Source organism: Trichomycterus rosablanca, chromosome 5 (genome assembly GCF_030014385.1).
Source record: "Trichomycterus rosablanca isolate fTriRos1 chromosome 5, fTriRos1.hap1, whole genome shotgun sequence".
NCBI classification, from domain to species: Eukaryota; Metazoa; Chordata; class Actinopteri; order Siluriformes; family Trichomycteridae; genus Trichomycterus; species Trichomycterus rosablanca.
The window spans coordinates 45407988-45425976 of record NC_085992.1 but is presented as its reverse complement, the minus strand read 5'-3'; the positions used below and the strand labels follow the sequence as shown (position 1 = coordinate 45425976).

The 17989-nt window shown below is 39.9% G+C and overlaps 1 protein-coding gene across 1 annotated transcript; it reads left to right on the top strand.

The window, feature by feature from the left end:
• The first annotated feature begins 12116 nt into the window (after positions 1-12116).
• Positions 12117-16477, top strand: lsm6 (LSM6 homolog, U6 small nuclear RNA and mRNA degradation associated). The gene is made up of 4 exons (XM_062995271.1): positions 12117-12192; positions 13753-13851; positions 14701-14814; positions 16296-16477. Exons 2-4 carry the CDS (start codon positions 13758-13760, stop codon positions 16328-16330), a joined length of 243 nt encoding a protein of 80 aa, XP_062851341.1. The 5' UTR covers positions 12117-12192; positions 13753-13757; the 3' UTR covers positions 16331-16477.
• Positions 16478-17989: the final 1512 nt, after the last annotated feature.

Below are 17989 nucleotides of genomic sequence, written 5' to 3'. Positions count from 1 at the left end.
CACCTCACTGTCACTGCTGGACTGAGAATAGTCAACAAATCAAAAACATCCAGCCAACAGTTCTGTGACCACTGATGAAGGTCTAGAAGATGACCAACTCAAACAGCAGCAATAGATGAGCGATCGTCTCTGACTTTACATCTACACGGTGGACCAACTAGGTAGGAGTGTCTAATAGAGAGGACAGTGAGTGGACACGGTATTTAAAAACTCCAGCAGCGCTGCTGTGTCTGATCCACTCATACCAGCACAACCACCACCATGGCATTGTCAATGAATCGTCGCTCCCTACTCCCTACACAGTTTGAAGTTCATTTGAACATTTTCATTACCTTTGGATTGGAATCTCAGTTAAAATGGTGGAATACCCTACGTAGTGCACTTCACAAGAACAACTGGGGTGAATGGAATGCAGAATTGGTGCTAATGGTTGAAAGAACGCTTTCTGAACCAATCAGACCTTCTGATTTTAATTTAGTAAGAAATGCTGTTATCTGCATTTATTCAGTTTGCGTCACACAGATGATGTGTCAATGAAACGCTTGATTGGCTTTCTAACGAGTTCGTGTTTTACTTCACAACTGGGAAAAGTTTGGAGGTTTTTAATTATAAGCACATTTACAAAATAACAGATTATATTCCTAATGGAACACACGGTTATAAATGTAATAGCATCTGGAAGAACTTAAGCTAAGGGAGCAGTGGTTATGATGTTTTTTGCTGCTTTTTGGATTTTGGCCGCTGTGCCGTGATTTATTGCACGCTTTTGTTTTGCAATGAAAACAAAACGTATCAGTTTAAGCTTTTAACTGGTACATTTCTGTTATGGAATTACATTCATTTGCACAATGACTAGGAAAGTAAAGGCACTAAGTAATATGGCTAAATACAGTTGCCAATCTGTTGTTGTTTTTTATCTAAACGTACATATTATTTGTTTATTTCTATGCTACATTTCCAATATATGTTTTGTGTATATTATATCGACTCGTGACTTGACTCAGACTCTAGTCTAAAGACTCATGACTTGACTCGGACTCTAGCCTAAAGACTCGTGACTTGACTCGGACTCTAGCCTAAAGACTCGTGACTTGACTCGGACTCTAGCCTAAAGACTCGTGACTTGACTCGGACTCTAGCCTAAAGACTTGTGACTTGACTCGGACTCGTATTTTGCGATTTGTGAACATCTCTGACAGTAATTTAAACTGAACTCAAAACAGTGATTATTTATTTTCACCCAAAACTTCCTTCAGCACTGAAGATCCACCCTGACCCATGAGAGCTGCAGACTATCCCATCATACATCCCCAAACTCCATGCAAAGTTACAAGCTTCCTCTTTTGACCTGCCAGAGACGGGGTCTCACAGAGAGCGGTATCGCATACAGTATAGTCACCAACTACTGTCTGTAATTTAACCATCTCTAATGCAGGCAGGTCCGGGCTGTAAATGCATAAGCAATGAAAAACCTATTCATGTCTGAGTGGGCACCTGGCCGGTCAATAGCACAGCTAAAATTCTAATTAGAGAGCTCAAGATCTCAGAAAAGCATGGTAGCGCATTAGAATGCTGCGAGGCGCAAGTGTGCAGGGTCCAAACGACCTGTTTTTCTTTTGCAACTGTATCCAAACTACTAAATTCAGCTGTATGATAGAGCTGCAGTACAATGTGGTTGGAAAATCTAGAGTTTTCCTTTAAATTTAATGTGGCTTACATATCATTTGTTAGCATAATCCTTTTTGAAATAGACACCAGATAGCTATCAGACACAGGTCTTGAGGCCATAGCTAGTGAATCCCATTCTGGCTGCCGTCCATAACCTGACCTAGTACCTTTGTTATGTTATAAGGTAGGCCTCAGGCATTTGATGAGGTGACCGGCATAGCAGGCTCGGTTTTTTTGATCAAACCAACGCACCCAGATCATTTCCAAGCTATTACCTTCATCTAGTGTAGGGATTAGGAGAAGCGGGTGGTGATGGGGTGGGGGGTACACTCTGCCAGCCAATCTGGTTTTCATTTGAAAACTCCCTTGAGGTTTTTCCATTATCCTCCCTCCATATACAGGCTGACCCTGGAGAGAAAGCCCTCGGTTGCTGAGGTCAGTGCAGTCTAGACTCTACCCTCCATTCTCTCACCATCGACTGCCTACGGCGACTGCAGGATACCCTCCTCCTCCTCGTCTGCCTCTCTTCTTTCCCTCTATCCTTGGTTCATGCTGACCCACCTCTCCTCTGTCTAACCCCGCTCTGGCTTTCTCTGTAATCTTTTCATTTTGTCTTCCCTCCCTCGTAGGTCTTCGGGGGCTGAGAAAGGTGAGGCAGGTTGTGCCAGCGAATCAACCGTCCCACTGTCTATCTGAGCACCACAGTATCTCTGAGTCAGGGTGAAAACAGTCCCATCTGGCCTTGAGGGATGTTATTACTGGTCAGTTACCATTTCTGTGCTGGACAGGGTTTTAGGCAATGCTTCAAAGTGCAACATGACCACTCTACTCATGGTCTTCAGGAAAAGTATCCAATGTGGTTTGGTTAACATTCACAGATAAAGCGCTCTCTTGAGGGCTTTCCAACAACCTACGTTCGCTCTGCCGCAATTTCTCATTCATTATTTAAATGGCAGTTTGATAGTTGCCTATGGGTATTCCTGAACTTACATTTACTGCTGTTCACTAGCCTACGAGGTTATTTACTATTTATCCAATATACTCGGTCATTTCAAAACTGCTTCTACTGCTCCTAGTGTCCAGATGCATAACAATCATATTTGCAAGCACCGTTCAGCTAAAATATCTAGTAAATTACTTGAAAAAGAAGCTACCATCAATGTGCTCTGCATATTCACATAATCTGTATCTCAATCTACATATTACTCACACATAAACACACTAGTTAGTATAGTAGCTTGTGGTTTGAGACAGCGTGGGGGTCTAATGATCTACATGTTACTGTATGTTCTATAGCTAATCAATACAAGAGTCAAGTCAAGAGTCAAGAGAGGCTTTATTGTCATTTCAGCTCTATACAAGTACATATTGAAATGAAACAACGTTCCTCCAGGACCAGGGTGCAACATAGAACAAAAAGTGCAAGACAATACAGTACACAGTGCAGATAGACAACAGTACAATGAATACAAAAAGACATTTCTAATCTAAAAAGTGATTAAAGGAAACAAGACTAGAGACAAGTGTTGGTCAGTACATCGTACTGAGTAAATGGTACGTGAGGTAGAAAAGCATATTCTGATATGCAGTTAGCAACGTATGTTTTTTTTCAAGCAGCAGAGATAAGAGAGTAAGGTGCAAATTGCAATCTTATGCAAATATGCAAGTAATACAGTCACAGTAATACATTACAGTAGTTGTATGTGTTTAAGTTGTGTGTGTGTCAGAGCCACAAGTATGTATGTCAATTTTTACAATGAACATTGTCTCAAAGCAACTTTACAGAATCCAGGACCAACAGACCAAAATACAATTACATAAACTATTATTCAGAAATGTTCATCTTTATTTTACGTCCTGATTTATAATTCATTTGACTTCATGTGGTCAAGTATTTAATAGGAACAAAAAAGTGATTGTGTTTTACACTAGGAGAAATAGAGTGCTCTGGTGGTGCAGTGGTGTACCCTTATGCCAAGTTCACACTACATGACTTTCCAAGTCGTCAGGTCGCTGTACAGTTCACACTACACGACTGGACCTCTTGTAATCGGGGGTTTCACACTACACCATCTATCACCAACTGGAATCGCAGACGAGCTTCTCTGGTCTCCCAAACTATGTTCTGTCAAGAAAACAAACGTGAGAAGTGACGCAAGGTTTAATGATACCACGTCCAAAAATGCACTTCAACAAGTAGCGAGCGATCAAAGTTTGTGCGTTAATGTGCAGCGTAAAATCAAGTAGGAAAAATAAATGAATCTGAGTGGATTTGCTAACGTGAACAGCAGGGATTGATTGTTCTATAGTGTGTTGGAGGTTAATAAATATTTTTGCAATGCAGCGTTGGTGTTTTGTAGAGAACGATAAGGTCAGAAATACTGTAAAACTTGTGTGTGCTGATGTATTCTGATATAAACTATATTATGTCCCACCTTTTCACAACGCCTCCCCTGCGTTTCCACTCACCCCGTATCTTGCGTTCTCATTGGCTGTTTGACATAGCACTCGTTGCCAGTCGGGCAACTCCGATTCAGATATCTGACATGCTAGAAATCTCGCTTCGCTCAGATCGAGTTGTTGAGTAGTTCACACATAGCGATTGGGAACCAAGTTTTGATCGCCGAGGGGAAAACAAAGTTGCTCCCGAGCCGGAAAATCTAGCGCCGACCAGTCGTCGAGCGAAAATCAGGGCAAAAATCGTGTAGTGTGAACTAGGCATTAGCCTACCCTTACTTACACCCGGGTTTGAGCATCTACACAGACTTGAGTGACCCTCAAACATAGCCATAATTATGCCAAGTGTTTCCCTGTGAGTTCTGACCAGGATATAGCACTTATGAAAATGAAATGAATTTGTAAACGTAAAATAATAGATGCTACAATTTGTACAATACTAATAATTTTTTTTAATGCATTTTCTCCATTTTTCGATTTTTGTTTTAGCGCATCCAATTTTTACCCAATTGCGTTACGCTTCCCCTCTACTGAAGCTGACCCCCGCCCCGTTTAAGGATAGCGAACTGACACACTCCAACATGTGTTGTTTATATGGCCGCCCAGCCCAGCCAGATTGCAGAGCTGAGTTTTGAACTGACAAGCTCTGGTGTGCTAGCGTGTTTTTTTTTTTTTTTATCGCTGCGCCACCTGAGCGGCTTTACAATACTAATAATTGACAAAAAATTAAAAGGACATTTATTTGGCTCTATGGGCAGTGGCAGCTAAGCAGTTAGGGTACTGGGCTAGTAATCACAAAATTGCAGATTAAAGATTTAAGCCCCACTGATGCCAGGTGACCCCTGTTAGGCCCAGGGCAAGGACCTTAACCCTCAGTGGTAAGTTGCTTTGGATAAAAGCACCTGCTAAATGCTTCAAATGGGGATTGTTCGCTTATTTGCATGAAGCTGAACTCAATCCTTGGCTTCCATCAAACATAATGACGTCAAGAATGCTAGAAATATAGTGATTCATCTTACTTCCATTTTAGCCACTGTCACGGTTGGTCCATTTTTTTCTCAGGATCACTGTATAGTAATACACCCAGGACAGGACGCCTTGGCCACCCACCTCCTCAAACAACCAATCATGTTGGTATGTAGACGCCCGACCAGCCTAAAGCACCACTGGAGATTCAAATCCTGGTTTAAAACCCATCACTGCTATGTTACTACTGTTGGGCCCTTGAGCAAGGTATGATTTCCTCCTACATGCTTTCTGATGGTCAGGCAACCTGTTTTTTTGTCTGCATTGCGCTTAGTGGTCCTGAAAGAGGTTTAGAACCAACCGGGACTGTAACTATGATGAAATATTTACTAAAAATAATGAATAAATTATTGAGCAAATACTGTAATCTTTGCACATCTGTACATTAATAGACTTTAAACAATAACCTGTATACACCGATCAGGCATAACATTATGACAACCTCCTTGTTTCTACACTCACTGTTCGTTTTATCAGCTCCACTTACCATATAGAAGCACTTTGTAGTTCTACAATTACTGACTGTAGTCCATCTGTTTCTCTACATACTTTTGAGCACCCTTTCACCCTGTTCTTCAATGGTCAGGACCCTCCCAGGACCACCACAGAGTAGGTATTATTTAGGTGGTGGATCATTCTAAGCACTGCAGTGACACTGACATGATGGTGGTGTGTTAGTGTGTGTTGTGCTGGTATGAGTGGTATAGTTCACCAACCAAAAATATCCATCCAACTGCGCCCCGTGGGCAGCATGCTGTGACCACTGATGAAGGTCTAAAAGATGACCAACTCAAACAGCAGCAATAGATGAGCGATTGTCTCTGACTGTACATCCACAAGATGGACCAACTTGGTAGGAGTGTCTAATAGAGTGGACAGTGAGTGGACATGATATTTTAAAACTCCAGCAGCGCTGCTGTGTGTGCTCCACTCATAGGGGCACAACACACACTAACACACCACCACCATGTCAGTGTTACTGCAGTGCTGAGAATGATCCACCACCTAAATAATACCTGCTCTGTGGTGGTCCTGTGGGGGTTCTGACCATTGAAGAACAGGGTGAAAGCAGGCTTAAAAGGTATGTAGAGAAACAGATGGACTATAGTCAGTAATTGTAGAACTACAAAGTGCTTCTATATGGTAAGTGGAGCTGATAAAACGTATTTTAAAACTGTGTACGTTTATTTATTTCCCTGCTAAACAGAGCTACAGACTCTTTAAACGGACAGGTCAATAAGGGTAAAATGTTTATATTTATTGCAGTGTACACTGAGGGTAATATTCTTATTTCCCCCTCCAGGCAACTGCCACAATGCTGAAGAGAAAACGCTCATGAAACCCAAGTTGTGTCTCCACAGCTCCATTGTGTTTTCATTCAGTATCACTTAACAAGCAGGGCTTCCTGGCTGTCGTCCAGTAGATTTAAGAATGAGCTGCAGTACACCAAGATGGTCAATACTGCCTCTCTCTCTCTCTGTGTGTGTGTATGTGTGTGTGTGTGTGTGTCTGAGTGTCTGTTACATTATGACAGTACCTGCCATACCACTCCATTATTATCACTCCTATCCTCCCAGTAGAGAATCTTTAAAAGCCCAACCTGAAGGAAATGAATGATTTCCTTTGACTGAAAAAACGTATTAAAATCAAGTCTTTTCTTTTTAACCATCTTCAGGATGTGATGGGTAAAAAGACTCATTGAATATTCATTAACCCTGGTCTAGGTGTGTACGCCATTTTTAACCACACTTGTTTTTGACTTAAGGACTTGTAGCGCTGACCTTTGTTTAACACGGCGCCAGATACCAAATTAACCTCTAGCCTCTGCGTGGCCTTCCATGGCCTGCTAACAAGCAGACTGTCTGGATGCACCAGAACTGCTTTTTGATTCTGTTCCTCTCAGATTCCTGTGTTGCCCTGCCGCTGAGCAACACATGGTGCTTCTGAGCTATTCTTCGTCCATCTCTCGCTTCAAGAACGCTGTAGCTTTCATTGTGTCAACCATCGCACTGTTCATATGCAACATTGCTATTGCAGAAAAATTACTTTGGTTTTCTGGCTCATTATTATAGTAAATTACAAACAATGTACCCTGTGCAACCTGTGAATGAGCAGCAGGTACCACCTCATGCTACCAGTAGTGACAAGAAAACTGACAAAAACACAAAACCAGAAAAGAATCAGTCAGGAAGGACATGGACCTGTAAACGCAGTCCATTTGGGGGGTGGGGGGGGGTGGGGGGTTCTTACTGTTGCCCCTCCACCTGCACCTGTTGACCTGCTGTCACTTTCATGTGTATCAAAGCAATTACTGACTGTAGTCCATCTGTTTCTCTACATACTTTTTAAACCTGCTTTAACCCTGTTGTTCAATGGTCAGGACTCTTCCAGGACCCTTACAGAGCAGGTATTATTTAGGTGGTGGATCATTCTCAGCACTGCAGTGACACTGACATGGTGGTGGTGTGTTAGTGTGTGTTGTGGTGGTATGAGTGGATCAGACAGCAGCGCTGCTGGAGTTTTTAAACACCTCACTGTCCCTGCTGGACTGAGAATAGTCCACCAAGCAAAAAAAAATAAAAATCCAGCGAAACACCTAAATAATACCTGCTCTGTGGTGATCCTGTGGGGGTCCTGACCATTGAAGAACAGGGTGAAAGCAGGTTAAAAGAAAGTATGTAGAGAAACAGATGGACTACAGTCAGTAATTGTAGAACTACAAAGTGCTCCTATATGGTAAGTGGAGCTGATAAAATGAACAGTGAGTGTAGAAACATAGAGGTGGTTTTAAAGTTATGGCTGATCAGTGTATTTAATTAAATACATAATTAAACAGTATATATACTGTATAAGTAAATATACTTTCTTACTTGACAGCTTAAATCCCTGAGGTTTAAGTGGCCTAGTGTTACTGTGATGATTAAGTGTTCCATTAATTATTTTTGCTGGTTTATTTATGAATAAAACTTCTTTCATGTTTTCAACATTATCATGACATTTCAAAAACAATCGCTTAGGTTATGAACTGACGTGCACTGGTTAGCTGCTCTTACAAAGTGTAGCTGTAAATATAAACAAAACTGGCCTGATATATAACATCAACATGGCTAAATATTACAAAAAATATCTTTGCTGCTAAATTATAATGTGCACTCAAGACCAAAAATATAAATAAATAAAATAAATAAATAATAAAAAAGAACTACCCTGGACCCCTGTGGTGCTATATTTGTAAGTCAGTGGTGCATGTCAGTCAGGCATCTATGTACAGACAAGATTGGTTATGTCTATGTGGTTATGTCTGTTGTGCCCAGTCATTCAGCGGAAACAAGACCCACCCACATCCCTGACCAGGATAAAGGATAAAGAAAACACACACACAACACACACATAATATGTCTACTAACAAAATAAATGATAAAGGACAACAGAATAGCTCTAGTCTCTAACTGTACACCTATAACCACTGCTAACTGGATATGTGTTATACCTTATTTAAAAATCCCAACAACCCTGCTGCACTGCCCTGATCTCTGCGCACCTCCACTTCCTATACATGCACCCTAGGCAACCAAGGTCCTTACACAGTTTCGATAACTCCACCCCTTAGTCTGCTCTTTCCCACAAAGCAGACTTGAAGCAAAGTTGCGCCCCGGTGACCAGTAGCAGAGCTGAGATTCAAACCCGGGAGTTCAGAATCTCGGCACTGGTGCTTTTGATAGTGTCCAGGAGTCAACGTGGGCACTTTGACTGGTCTACAACTACGCAACACCATCTACAGAAAGGGTTTGATTAATGATGACACATTCACCTCATCACCAGGATTAAAAAGATCTGCAATTTAAACCACAGTAGTCTTTCAGTTGGTCTGTATCAGACAGCATGACCTGATCTGGAGTCAGTCTATCTGTCTATCTGTCTATCTATCCATCCATCCATCCATCCATCCATCCATCCATTTTAAGTTTTAATTTAATGCTAGTCATGCAGCTGGTACACTGACATGTTGCTTCTTGCAAATCAGACTAAAGGATGTTGGATAGACTTTTTATTAATGAGGTCCAGATTAAACAATGCCCAATCAGGTCACCTTTAAAAGCTTTTAATAAAAAAAGCTCAACTCACTGCAAGAAAAACAGTGACCTTGGGCAGCTTCATCTGCACCTATAATACCCTGAATGTAATGAGAAGCCAGTAAGAAAGCTGCTTTAACACTGCGACTGAGCTGTTCTGTGCCAACACTGTCAGTCCTTATGTGGTAAATCAGCTCCAGACTGGTAGGACAAAGAAGAATTCAAAATCTGATCTAATTTAAAGAGCATTAAAAGATTCTGTTCACATCTCAGGTTCATAGACGTCAAATCTCCTATAGTTTATAAAAAAACCCTTATGTAAAATGCAATTTATTGTGATCTTAAGCCAGAATGAAGCCAGGATGAAATATAAACTGTTCATGTAGGTTTTATTTCTGTGCTAGCTCACCAGCACTGAGATACGGGTCCAAATCTCAGCGGTGCTATCAGCCAGCCCGTGTCTACACAGACATGATTTACCATGAGAGAGGAGATTTGTGGCCTGTCCAGGGTATTCCTGCTTTGCTCTCATTGTTTCTGGTAGAATCAGTCTCACCGCAACCCTGACCAGGATGAAGTGGTTGATAAAAATAAAATAAAATGTAGGTTTGTCTGATGATTCACAGGGTTACAAGTGAACAACCCATCTCTGGGATCTAACTGTCAAAATATACCAATTAGGAAATGTATAAAAGAATATATAAGGATTATAAAAGATTGTAAATTGTAGGATGACACGAAGACAAAACTATTTAAAAAATTTAACTTTTTGGCCTATTAATAAAACATATATTTAGCACAACTGCTCAGGCTAAATGCTTATGATTATAAACACTAGCTTCTGTAAAATATGGTGGTGGCAGCATAAAACAGGAGCTTCAGCAGAAACAGGAGCTATAGTCTCTGAAACAGATAGGAAAATACTTAGCTCCAAATGTCTTGATATTGGCACAAAACCTGCTTGCCTCTCTCAGTCAGCAAAAGAGAGAAATTATAACTTACAACATAATAACAACACAAAACACGCAACAAAAATGAGTCAACAAAATAATGACTTCAGTAAAGGAGGATCAGTAAAGGAGGAGGTTTTGGTTCCAGAACCTGTTATTCTTGTAAAAACATGTTCAATGACGTTGGGATGTGCACAAGCAAAGAAATATTAGTTTAAGCTTAGGCATGAAGGTGTTATACTGTAGCTCTTTTAATTCTAATTATTTATATAATACCTATTCTGATGGTCATAATAATGATTACATTTACTCCATGCATTTTTGGATAACTTATTTTGGATACATTTTAGAAATTGCATTCTAATCATTAGATTACAAAAAAAAAGAATAGTTGCAGACATGATTAAAATCCCAAATCTGCCATTAAACTGGATTGTCCAAAGGCTTTTTCTTTTGCACTAGCAAGTACAACCTTAATGTTTGGCAAACAGGGGAACCATCATAATGATGTGTGTAGGAGCTGGTATTCATAAAGTGAGTTTAATAATGTTAACTTATCTAATGACTAAAATGATGATCAGTTCAGAGTAATCCTTAGAAGAGACATTACCAAACCTCCTACATTAACGGTCAGTGAGGGTTAGCACTGAAATGCATAAATAAAATTTCTTTCATGTTTTTGACATTAGCATGGAATTACTAAACAACTGCTCAGGCTTTAAACTGTTCACTGTTTAGCTGCTCCCACAAAGTGTAGCTGTAAACATAAATGAAAATTTTCTGCAAAGCACAATTTTTTATTTAAATGAAGTCTTTATCAGTTGAATGATGCAGCTAATGAACAGAGAATATATATAATATTTTATATACTGTAGTATTTATATAGTATTTTAGAGTAGCAGGATATTGACTAATATAATACTCTATTTCCCTGGCTGCTCCCATTAGGGGTCGCCGGCGGCACGTGATCCGCATTATTTACGTTGGATTTTTACGCCGGATGCCCTTCCTGACACAACCCTCTTTATTTATCCGGGCTTGGGACCGGCACTACAATGCACTGGTTTATGCATCCTAGCGGCTAGGCACCTATAGGACAATTCAGTGTCTCCAATTAGCCTGGCTGCATGTTTTACATTGTCATTTACATTTTCTGCATTTAGCAGACGCTCTTTTCCAAAGCAACTTACAGAAGTGCTTCCATGTTTTTGGACAGTGGGTGGAAACCGGTGCACTCGGAGGAAACCCACGCAGACACGGAGAGAACATGCAAACTCCGCACAGAAAGGACCCGGACCGCCCCGCCTGGGGATCAAACCCAGGACCTTCTTGCTTTGAGGCGACAGTGACCCACTTAGCCACCGTGCCGCCCATTTACTGATATAATACTGCCATATCACAATTATTTAACCCCTACATAATATTACTGATCTTAAACATACTGCTAGTCTGTATGATCTAAAGTTGGGTTACAACATGATTAAACCATTGGGACTTAATAACAACACTTCATTTTCTTTAGCTTTAATGTCTTTTATAAACACTACCCAGAGATTCACATGTTCAAGATGTGTTAAAACCATGGTAAAAACTAAGGAGCTGTCAAAAAAGAGCTGAGAGAGTAAATCATGTTGTGGAATCAAAAGGGCAACTAGTATAAGAACATTTCCTGGATCATTCCTAGGTTCAGAAACACCATTAGTGTTACTGTCCAGAAGATTTAAACTTATGGTGCTACAACAAACTTGTCTGATCGAGGGAAAAGCCTATCTTACAATGTGTATTTATTTGCTCAAAAAACACAAAACACCCTAAAAATAAATGATTATCATCATAGCAAACACCTTAAACCCCATTGAGTGTTCAGTACTTTTTAGCGTTTCTATTACAACAGTCTTAAACTGAACCTGACCGGCTTCCGTACTCAATTTCTAGCAGCTGATTGGTTGAATATCGGCACGGGTTTCATTTATCTAAGACGTGCTGTAAACGTTGTTGGAGCTAGCGTTGCTACAAACGTGAGTATAACGATTTATCTGCTGTTCTCTTTAATTCAGTATTTTATATATATTCCAGCAGAAATGCTTGTGGAAATCGAGTCTTACTTTAACCGTTTACATGTTGTACATTTGCAGTCAGATACGTTGGATATATATAAAGTCGCATGCTGTTTTATTTGTACCTGTTTTCTGAAACCTGCTCGTTTCTCAGCATTTCATTGGTCGATTTGCTTTCACTCTGAAATGCTGACCAATTACAATGGAAAAGGCGGGATTTGTTGGGTCGGAATACGGGTAGGGAAAAATTACAGTTGCACAAGTACAAATGCAATTTTTTCTGTGTAACAGTGGAGTTACATTGTGTAAATATTGTTAATCAGATTATATAGAGTCACACAGAGTAATACAGTTTTATAGGTACTAGAGGACAACTGATGTTACGCCGGTCATTGTGCCTTTGGTACAGTCCTCTTTCATTATCTTGTTTTTTTAGTCATACCGGTTTCCCTACACCTTCCAAAATCTTGCAGAAGGTGTATTGGCCACTCTAAATTGTCCTTGGGTATTATGGTGGGTGAGTCCATGTTTTGTGTGATGTTTTTGGACACCCAACACCCCTGCAACATTTGGATGCTGATTTACAATTCATGCTTGCTTATTAAAAGCAAAGTTTATATGATTGTGGTCAATCAATTGAACTGAAACAGTTGTTGTCATGAACCATATATAAACAAAGTCACCTGTTAATCCTCACATTAACAAAATGCACATCTCTGGAATAAACATTACATTGCTGTGTAATAATTACTACAGTTTTCACAATTTCTTTTAACTATCATCATCCATCATTAGTTGACGATTAATCAATAACCTACACTGTGTGTGTGGGGCGGTGGGGTGGGTAGAACCGTCGCCTCACAGCAAGAAGGTCCTGGGTTCAATTTCCAGGTGGAGCGGTCTGGGTCCTTTATGTGTGGAGTTTGCACGTTCTTCCTGTGTCTGCGTGGGTTTTCTCCGGGTGCTCCGGTTTCCTCTCACAGTACAAAGACGTGCAAGTGAGGTGAATTGGAGACACTAAATTGTCCAAGACTGTGTTGGATATAACCTTGTGAACTGATGAATCTTGTGTAACGAGTAACTACCGTTCCTGTCATGAATGTAACCAAAGGTGTAAAACATGACGTTAAAATCCTAATAAGTAAATCAATTAGTCTATGCAATTTTTTGGTGAATGTGGCAGTAATGTACAACAGTAAGATGAACATAAACACTGAGCAGAACCAGTTCAACGACGGAAAGTAGATTCTGTAGCAAACAGTTCATTACAAGAAATAACATGTTAAAAGTCTGTGAGCACAAATTTCTATTTAGCATTAATCATAATTAATAATGGCCCGTTCGGATATGGCTAGTTGTGTCTGTAAGTGCCCAGCCAGACCGATAGCACAGCTGAGCTTCAAAATTAAAGGTTTACATTTTATTCTGTACACTGGTGAGAGAGTATTAAGCTGCTGTACCACTTGAGCACCCATGACAGCCATGACATGTTAATTCTTCTGTTTTCCTTTCTCTGGTTAGTGAAAATGAGTGTTCGTAAGCAGACACCCAGTGACTTCCTGAAGCAGATCATTGGAAGGCCAGTGGTGGTGAAACTCAATTCTGGAGTAGATTACAGAGGTAAAGTCAATAAAATCTAAGTTAAGTTTGACATACTGTACATGTCATCACAACAAATATATAGACATATATACAGTATATGTGCAATGTAAGCCTGATTTATATTGCATTGGTTTTTTCTATAACTAAAATACAGCATTGTGTCTTAGGTGCGATATTTTGAGGCCTTTTGAATTGAGATTCGACAGTTGCTAATACAATTTGATAATATTTAATGTATTTAATGTAAGGGCAGATCTCTTATGACTTTTTTTTAAATAACAAATTTACTTTTTGTGAAATTTAATGTCCTGCTTATTAATTCTCTTGTATATGAATGTTTCACAGCAATTCTGGTTCAGTGCAGGTCTGACCTGTTGATTTCAGATTTAAATTTACATTTTCAGCATTTAGCAGACGCCTTTATCCAAAGCGAGTTACATTACAGTTACAATATACAGTCTGAGCAATTGAGGGTTATGGGCCTTGCTCAAGGCCCCAACAGCAGCAACCTGGCAGTTGTGGGGCTTGAACCAGTGACCTTCTGATTACTAGTCCAGTACCTTAACCACTAGGTTACAGCTGATAAGCAGCACTGTTTGCTAATCATTTGCCTAACAGCTCTAATTGTTTAAGTATGTGGACAACTGACCATGAGCTTGTTGGACATCCCATTGAGGGCAGACACATTAATCAAAAGATTATCTAAACCATCACCAAATTGTCACAGTTGGGCCCCTTTAATTAACTAGTAACACTAAATTGCTGTGTTGTTTAGGCTCACAATTGTAAGTTGTTTTAATAAAGTCGCTTTATTTTTACTTTTGATTCTGATTATATTAAGGATATGAATTTAATGATCCTTCCCAGGTGTTCTGGCTTGCCTGGATGGCTACATGAACATTGCTGTGGAGCAGACGGAGGAGTACGTCAACGGCCAGTTGAAGAATAAGTATGGAGATGCATTTCTCAGAGGAAACAATGGTACGTAGTTGAAATTACATCCAGCGTATCGGGTTACCAGCCCTAACGAGTAAATGCAGGAAAAAAAAAAAAAAAAAACATACTTACAGTCGATATGTTGGTACTTGTTGGATTGAACTGGCTCTGACATCAGTTTGTCTAACTTCCTTTGGAGATGAACCAGGACATCTATGTTGATTAAAAGCCTTTAAAGCAGATGGCAGCTGTTTACCTCAGATTTCTTTCTTTAGTAGGTAATGCAGCACAAAAGAGGCTCCAGTCCAGAGCTGATTTTAGAGTTTTTTTATAATTAAACCCATCAGTCTCTGGAGAACTGCAGTCTGCCTAAGTAGGATGTAGCATTGTTAATGCCACCTGAATGCATTAAAAACATTCCCTATCTGTTTTCCATGGGTGGCACGGTGGCTCAGTGGCTAGCACTGCAAGAAGGTCCTGGGTTTGATCCCCATGTGGGGCGGTCCATGTCCTTTCTCTGTGGAGTTTGCATGTTCTCCCCGTGTCTGTGTGGGTTTCATCCGGAAGCTCCAGTTTCCTACCACAGTCCAAAGACATGCAAGTGACACAAGTGAGGTGAACTGGAGATACAAAATTGTCCATGACTGTGATGAATCTTGTGTAATGAGTAACTACCTGTTCTGTCATGAATGTAACCAAAGAGTGTAAAACACACGCTGAAATCCAAATAAATAAATCTGTTTTACACATTTCTGTTTTTGAAACAACAGGTGTTGGGACACCAAAATAATGTAGTAATTAATACATTTGTGTTTATCGACACTGTCCTGCTTAAAGATTTAGTGCAATTTATAAGGCTGGACATTTCCTGTTGGTATTTTTGAATACAACACTCAGCTTGTTGATATTAGCCACTATTTTGTACTGGTACAAAACAAAAGTTCTTACCATGACTGAGTAGACTAGCAAAAAAGGAAAAATGTTTGTTCACGATCAATGTTGCACCCAAAAGCCTTACTACACAAATGATAATAATAATCACCACCTTCGACACATGAATATGAAAGAACTTTGTACACAGAGCAGACATTAACTGATAAGACTTATGAGGAAAAGTAGATGTTAATGCTGTACAGTTGAAGCATTCCTAAACAGCTTTCTTGGGGCGGCACAGTGGCTTGTTGGGTAGCGCTGTCACCTCACAGCAAGAAGGTCCTGGATTCGATCCCCAGGTTTGGCGGTCCGGGTCCTTTCTGTGTGGAGTTTGCACGTTCTCCCCGTGTCTGTGTCGGTTTCCTCCGGGTGCTTCGGTTTCCTCCCACTGTCCAAAGACGTGTAAGTGAGGTAAATTGAAGATACTAAATTGTTAAAATCCCAATAAATAAATAAACAAACAAAGAAACTGTTAGCCATTCTAGTGTGCCTTTCAGTCAGACTAATGTTATTTATTACTTTGTGAGACCCTGATTTTATGTTTTCACAGCATATTTTGCATGCTGGTTTAATGTATTTTCTGTGTATTGCAGTGTTATACATCAGCACCCAGAAGAGGAAAATGTGACGTGTTGATTAAAGTGCCAGTTGTGCTGTTTTAGTTTTCTACTTTTAGTTAAATGCTAATACATTTGTGGCTTTTTTTGGGTTGTTTTTGTAAATGAAAGTGTTGCTCTTGAAATGAGATGCAATAAATCCTAATTTTTCAAACTTACTCTTGGAGTGTTTAGATTTTATGTTGTGCACTAGCATGTTTTACTTTTGGTAACAGGGGTGGCACGGTGGCTAAGTGGGTAGCACTGTCGCCTCACAGCAAGAAGGTCCTGGGTTTGATCCCCAGGTGGGGCAGTCCGGGTTCTTTCTGTGTGGTGTTTGGATGTTCTCCCCGTGTCCGCGTGGGTTTCCTCCGGGCGCTCCAGTTTCTTCCCACAGTCCAAAGACATGCAAGTGAGGTGAATTGGAGACACTAAATTGTCCAAGACTGTGTTCGATATAATCTTGTGAACTGATGAATCTTGTGTAATGAGTGATAACCGTTCCTGTCATGAATGTAACCAAAGTGTAAAACGCCGTTAAAATCCTAATAAACAAACTATTGGTAGCAAAAGCAAATACACATTTGTGTAGTGATCTAGACCCTAACCCTCAATTACTAACAGTTTACTGTCACACTGCCATAAGTTACTTTGGGTAAAAGCGTCTGCTAAATGCTGAAAATGTAAATGTAATGATGTACAGGTCCTCTATATGTGTAAACATTTTGACCTTAACTGTACAGTTCTAAAGTAACTGATACAATATGCAAGTATGCCATTTTTCAGCCCGAGTTTAGTGTTTTCCTGCACTGACCTGCACTTTTAATGATTAGCCTTTTAAAGGTGACCTGAAACTGTTCCACCCGGACCTCATTAGGAAAAAGTCCAACCGACAACCTTTATTCTGATTGGCAAATTTCAACTCTACTCTTACCCAGCACAAGCTGAATTTCTGTTCTTAGGGATTAAACCAAATCCTCCATTTTCTGCTAAGGTTTCATATTTATAGAGGTTATTTTTTTTTATTAGTATACAGCGAGGAGAGGTGAGTATTTAACCCCTTTTATATTTGTACATATTCACTTTCAGTTTACACAAAATGTCTGATGACTTAAATTTTGGATGCAAACAAAAAAGCATAAAAGCAAAAAGCAGTGTTAAGGTTGTTCACGCTGTTTTCTGGTCATCTTGCAGCTCCATTAAGGGAGTTTGAGCATGTTGTGAAATCTTGTGTTGTGCACGTGGCTGGAGCCAATCTGTGGTTTCATAAACTTTCCACTTACAGAGTATCAAATCACTAACACTGACAAGTAGGGATGTTAACTGTTATCCAATTAAAATTTCTTGCCCACCCACAGAAATCCCAATAAATTACTGAAATAAGTCTATAACTAGCTACAGGGAGGACACACTTCCAAAGACATAATTTGTCCCCCCCCCCCCCATGTGGTCCAGGCCAACAGGCCATAGGATAGGAAAATGTTAAAAGCCTCTGGAACTTTTTTCATTCAAGTGTTGATTAATAATGTCTCTGGGAACTTCAGCTTTTCACTGATTGTTTAATGACCAGAAAACCAACAAATTAGGTAACACTCTGTGATACAAAGCAATTAAAGATCCAATTTGTCCAAGTAGTTTCTGAAGCTTGGCTAGAAATTTGTACTTAAGCTGAAAAGAACTATGGGACATAC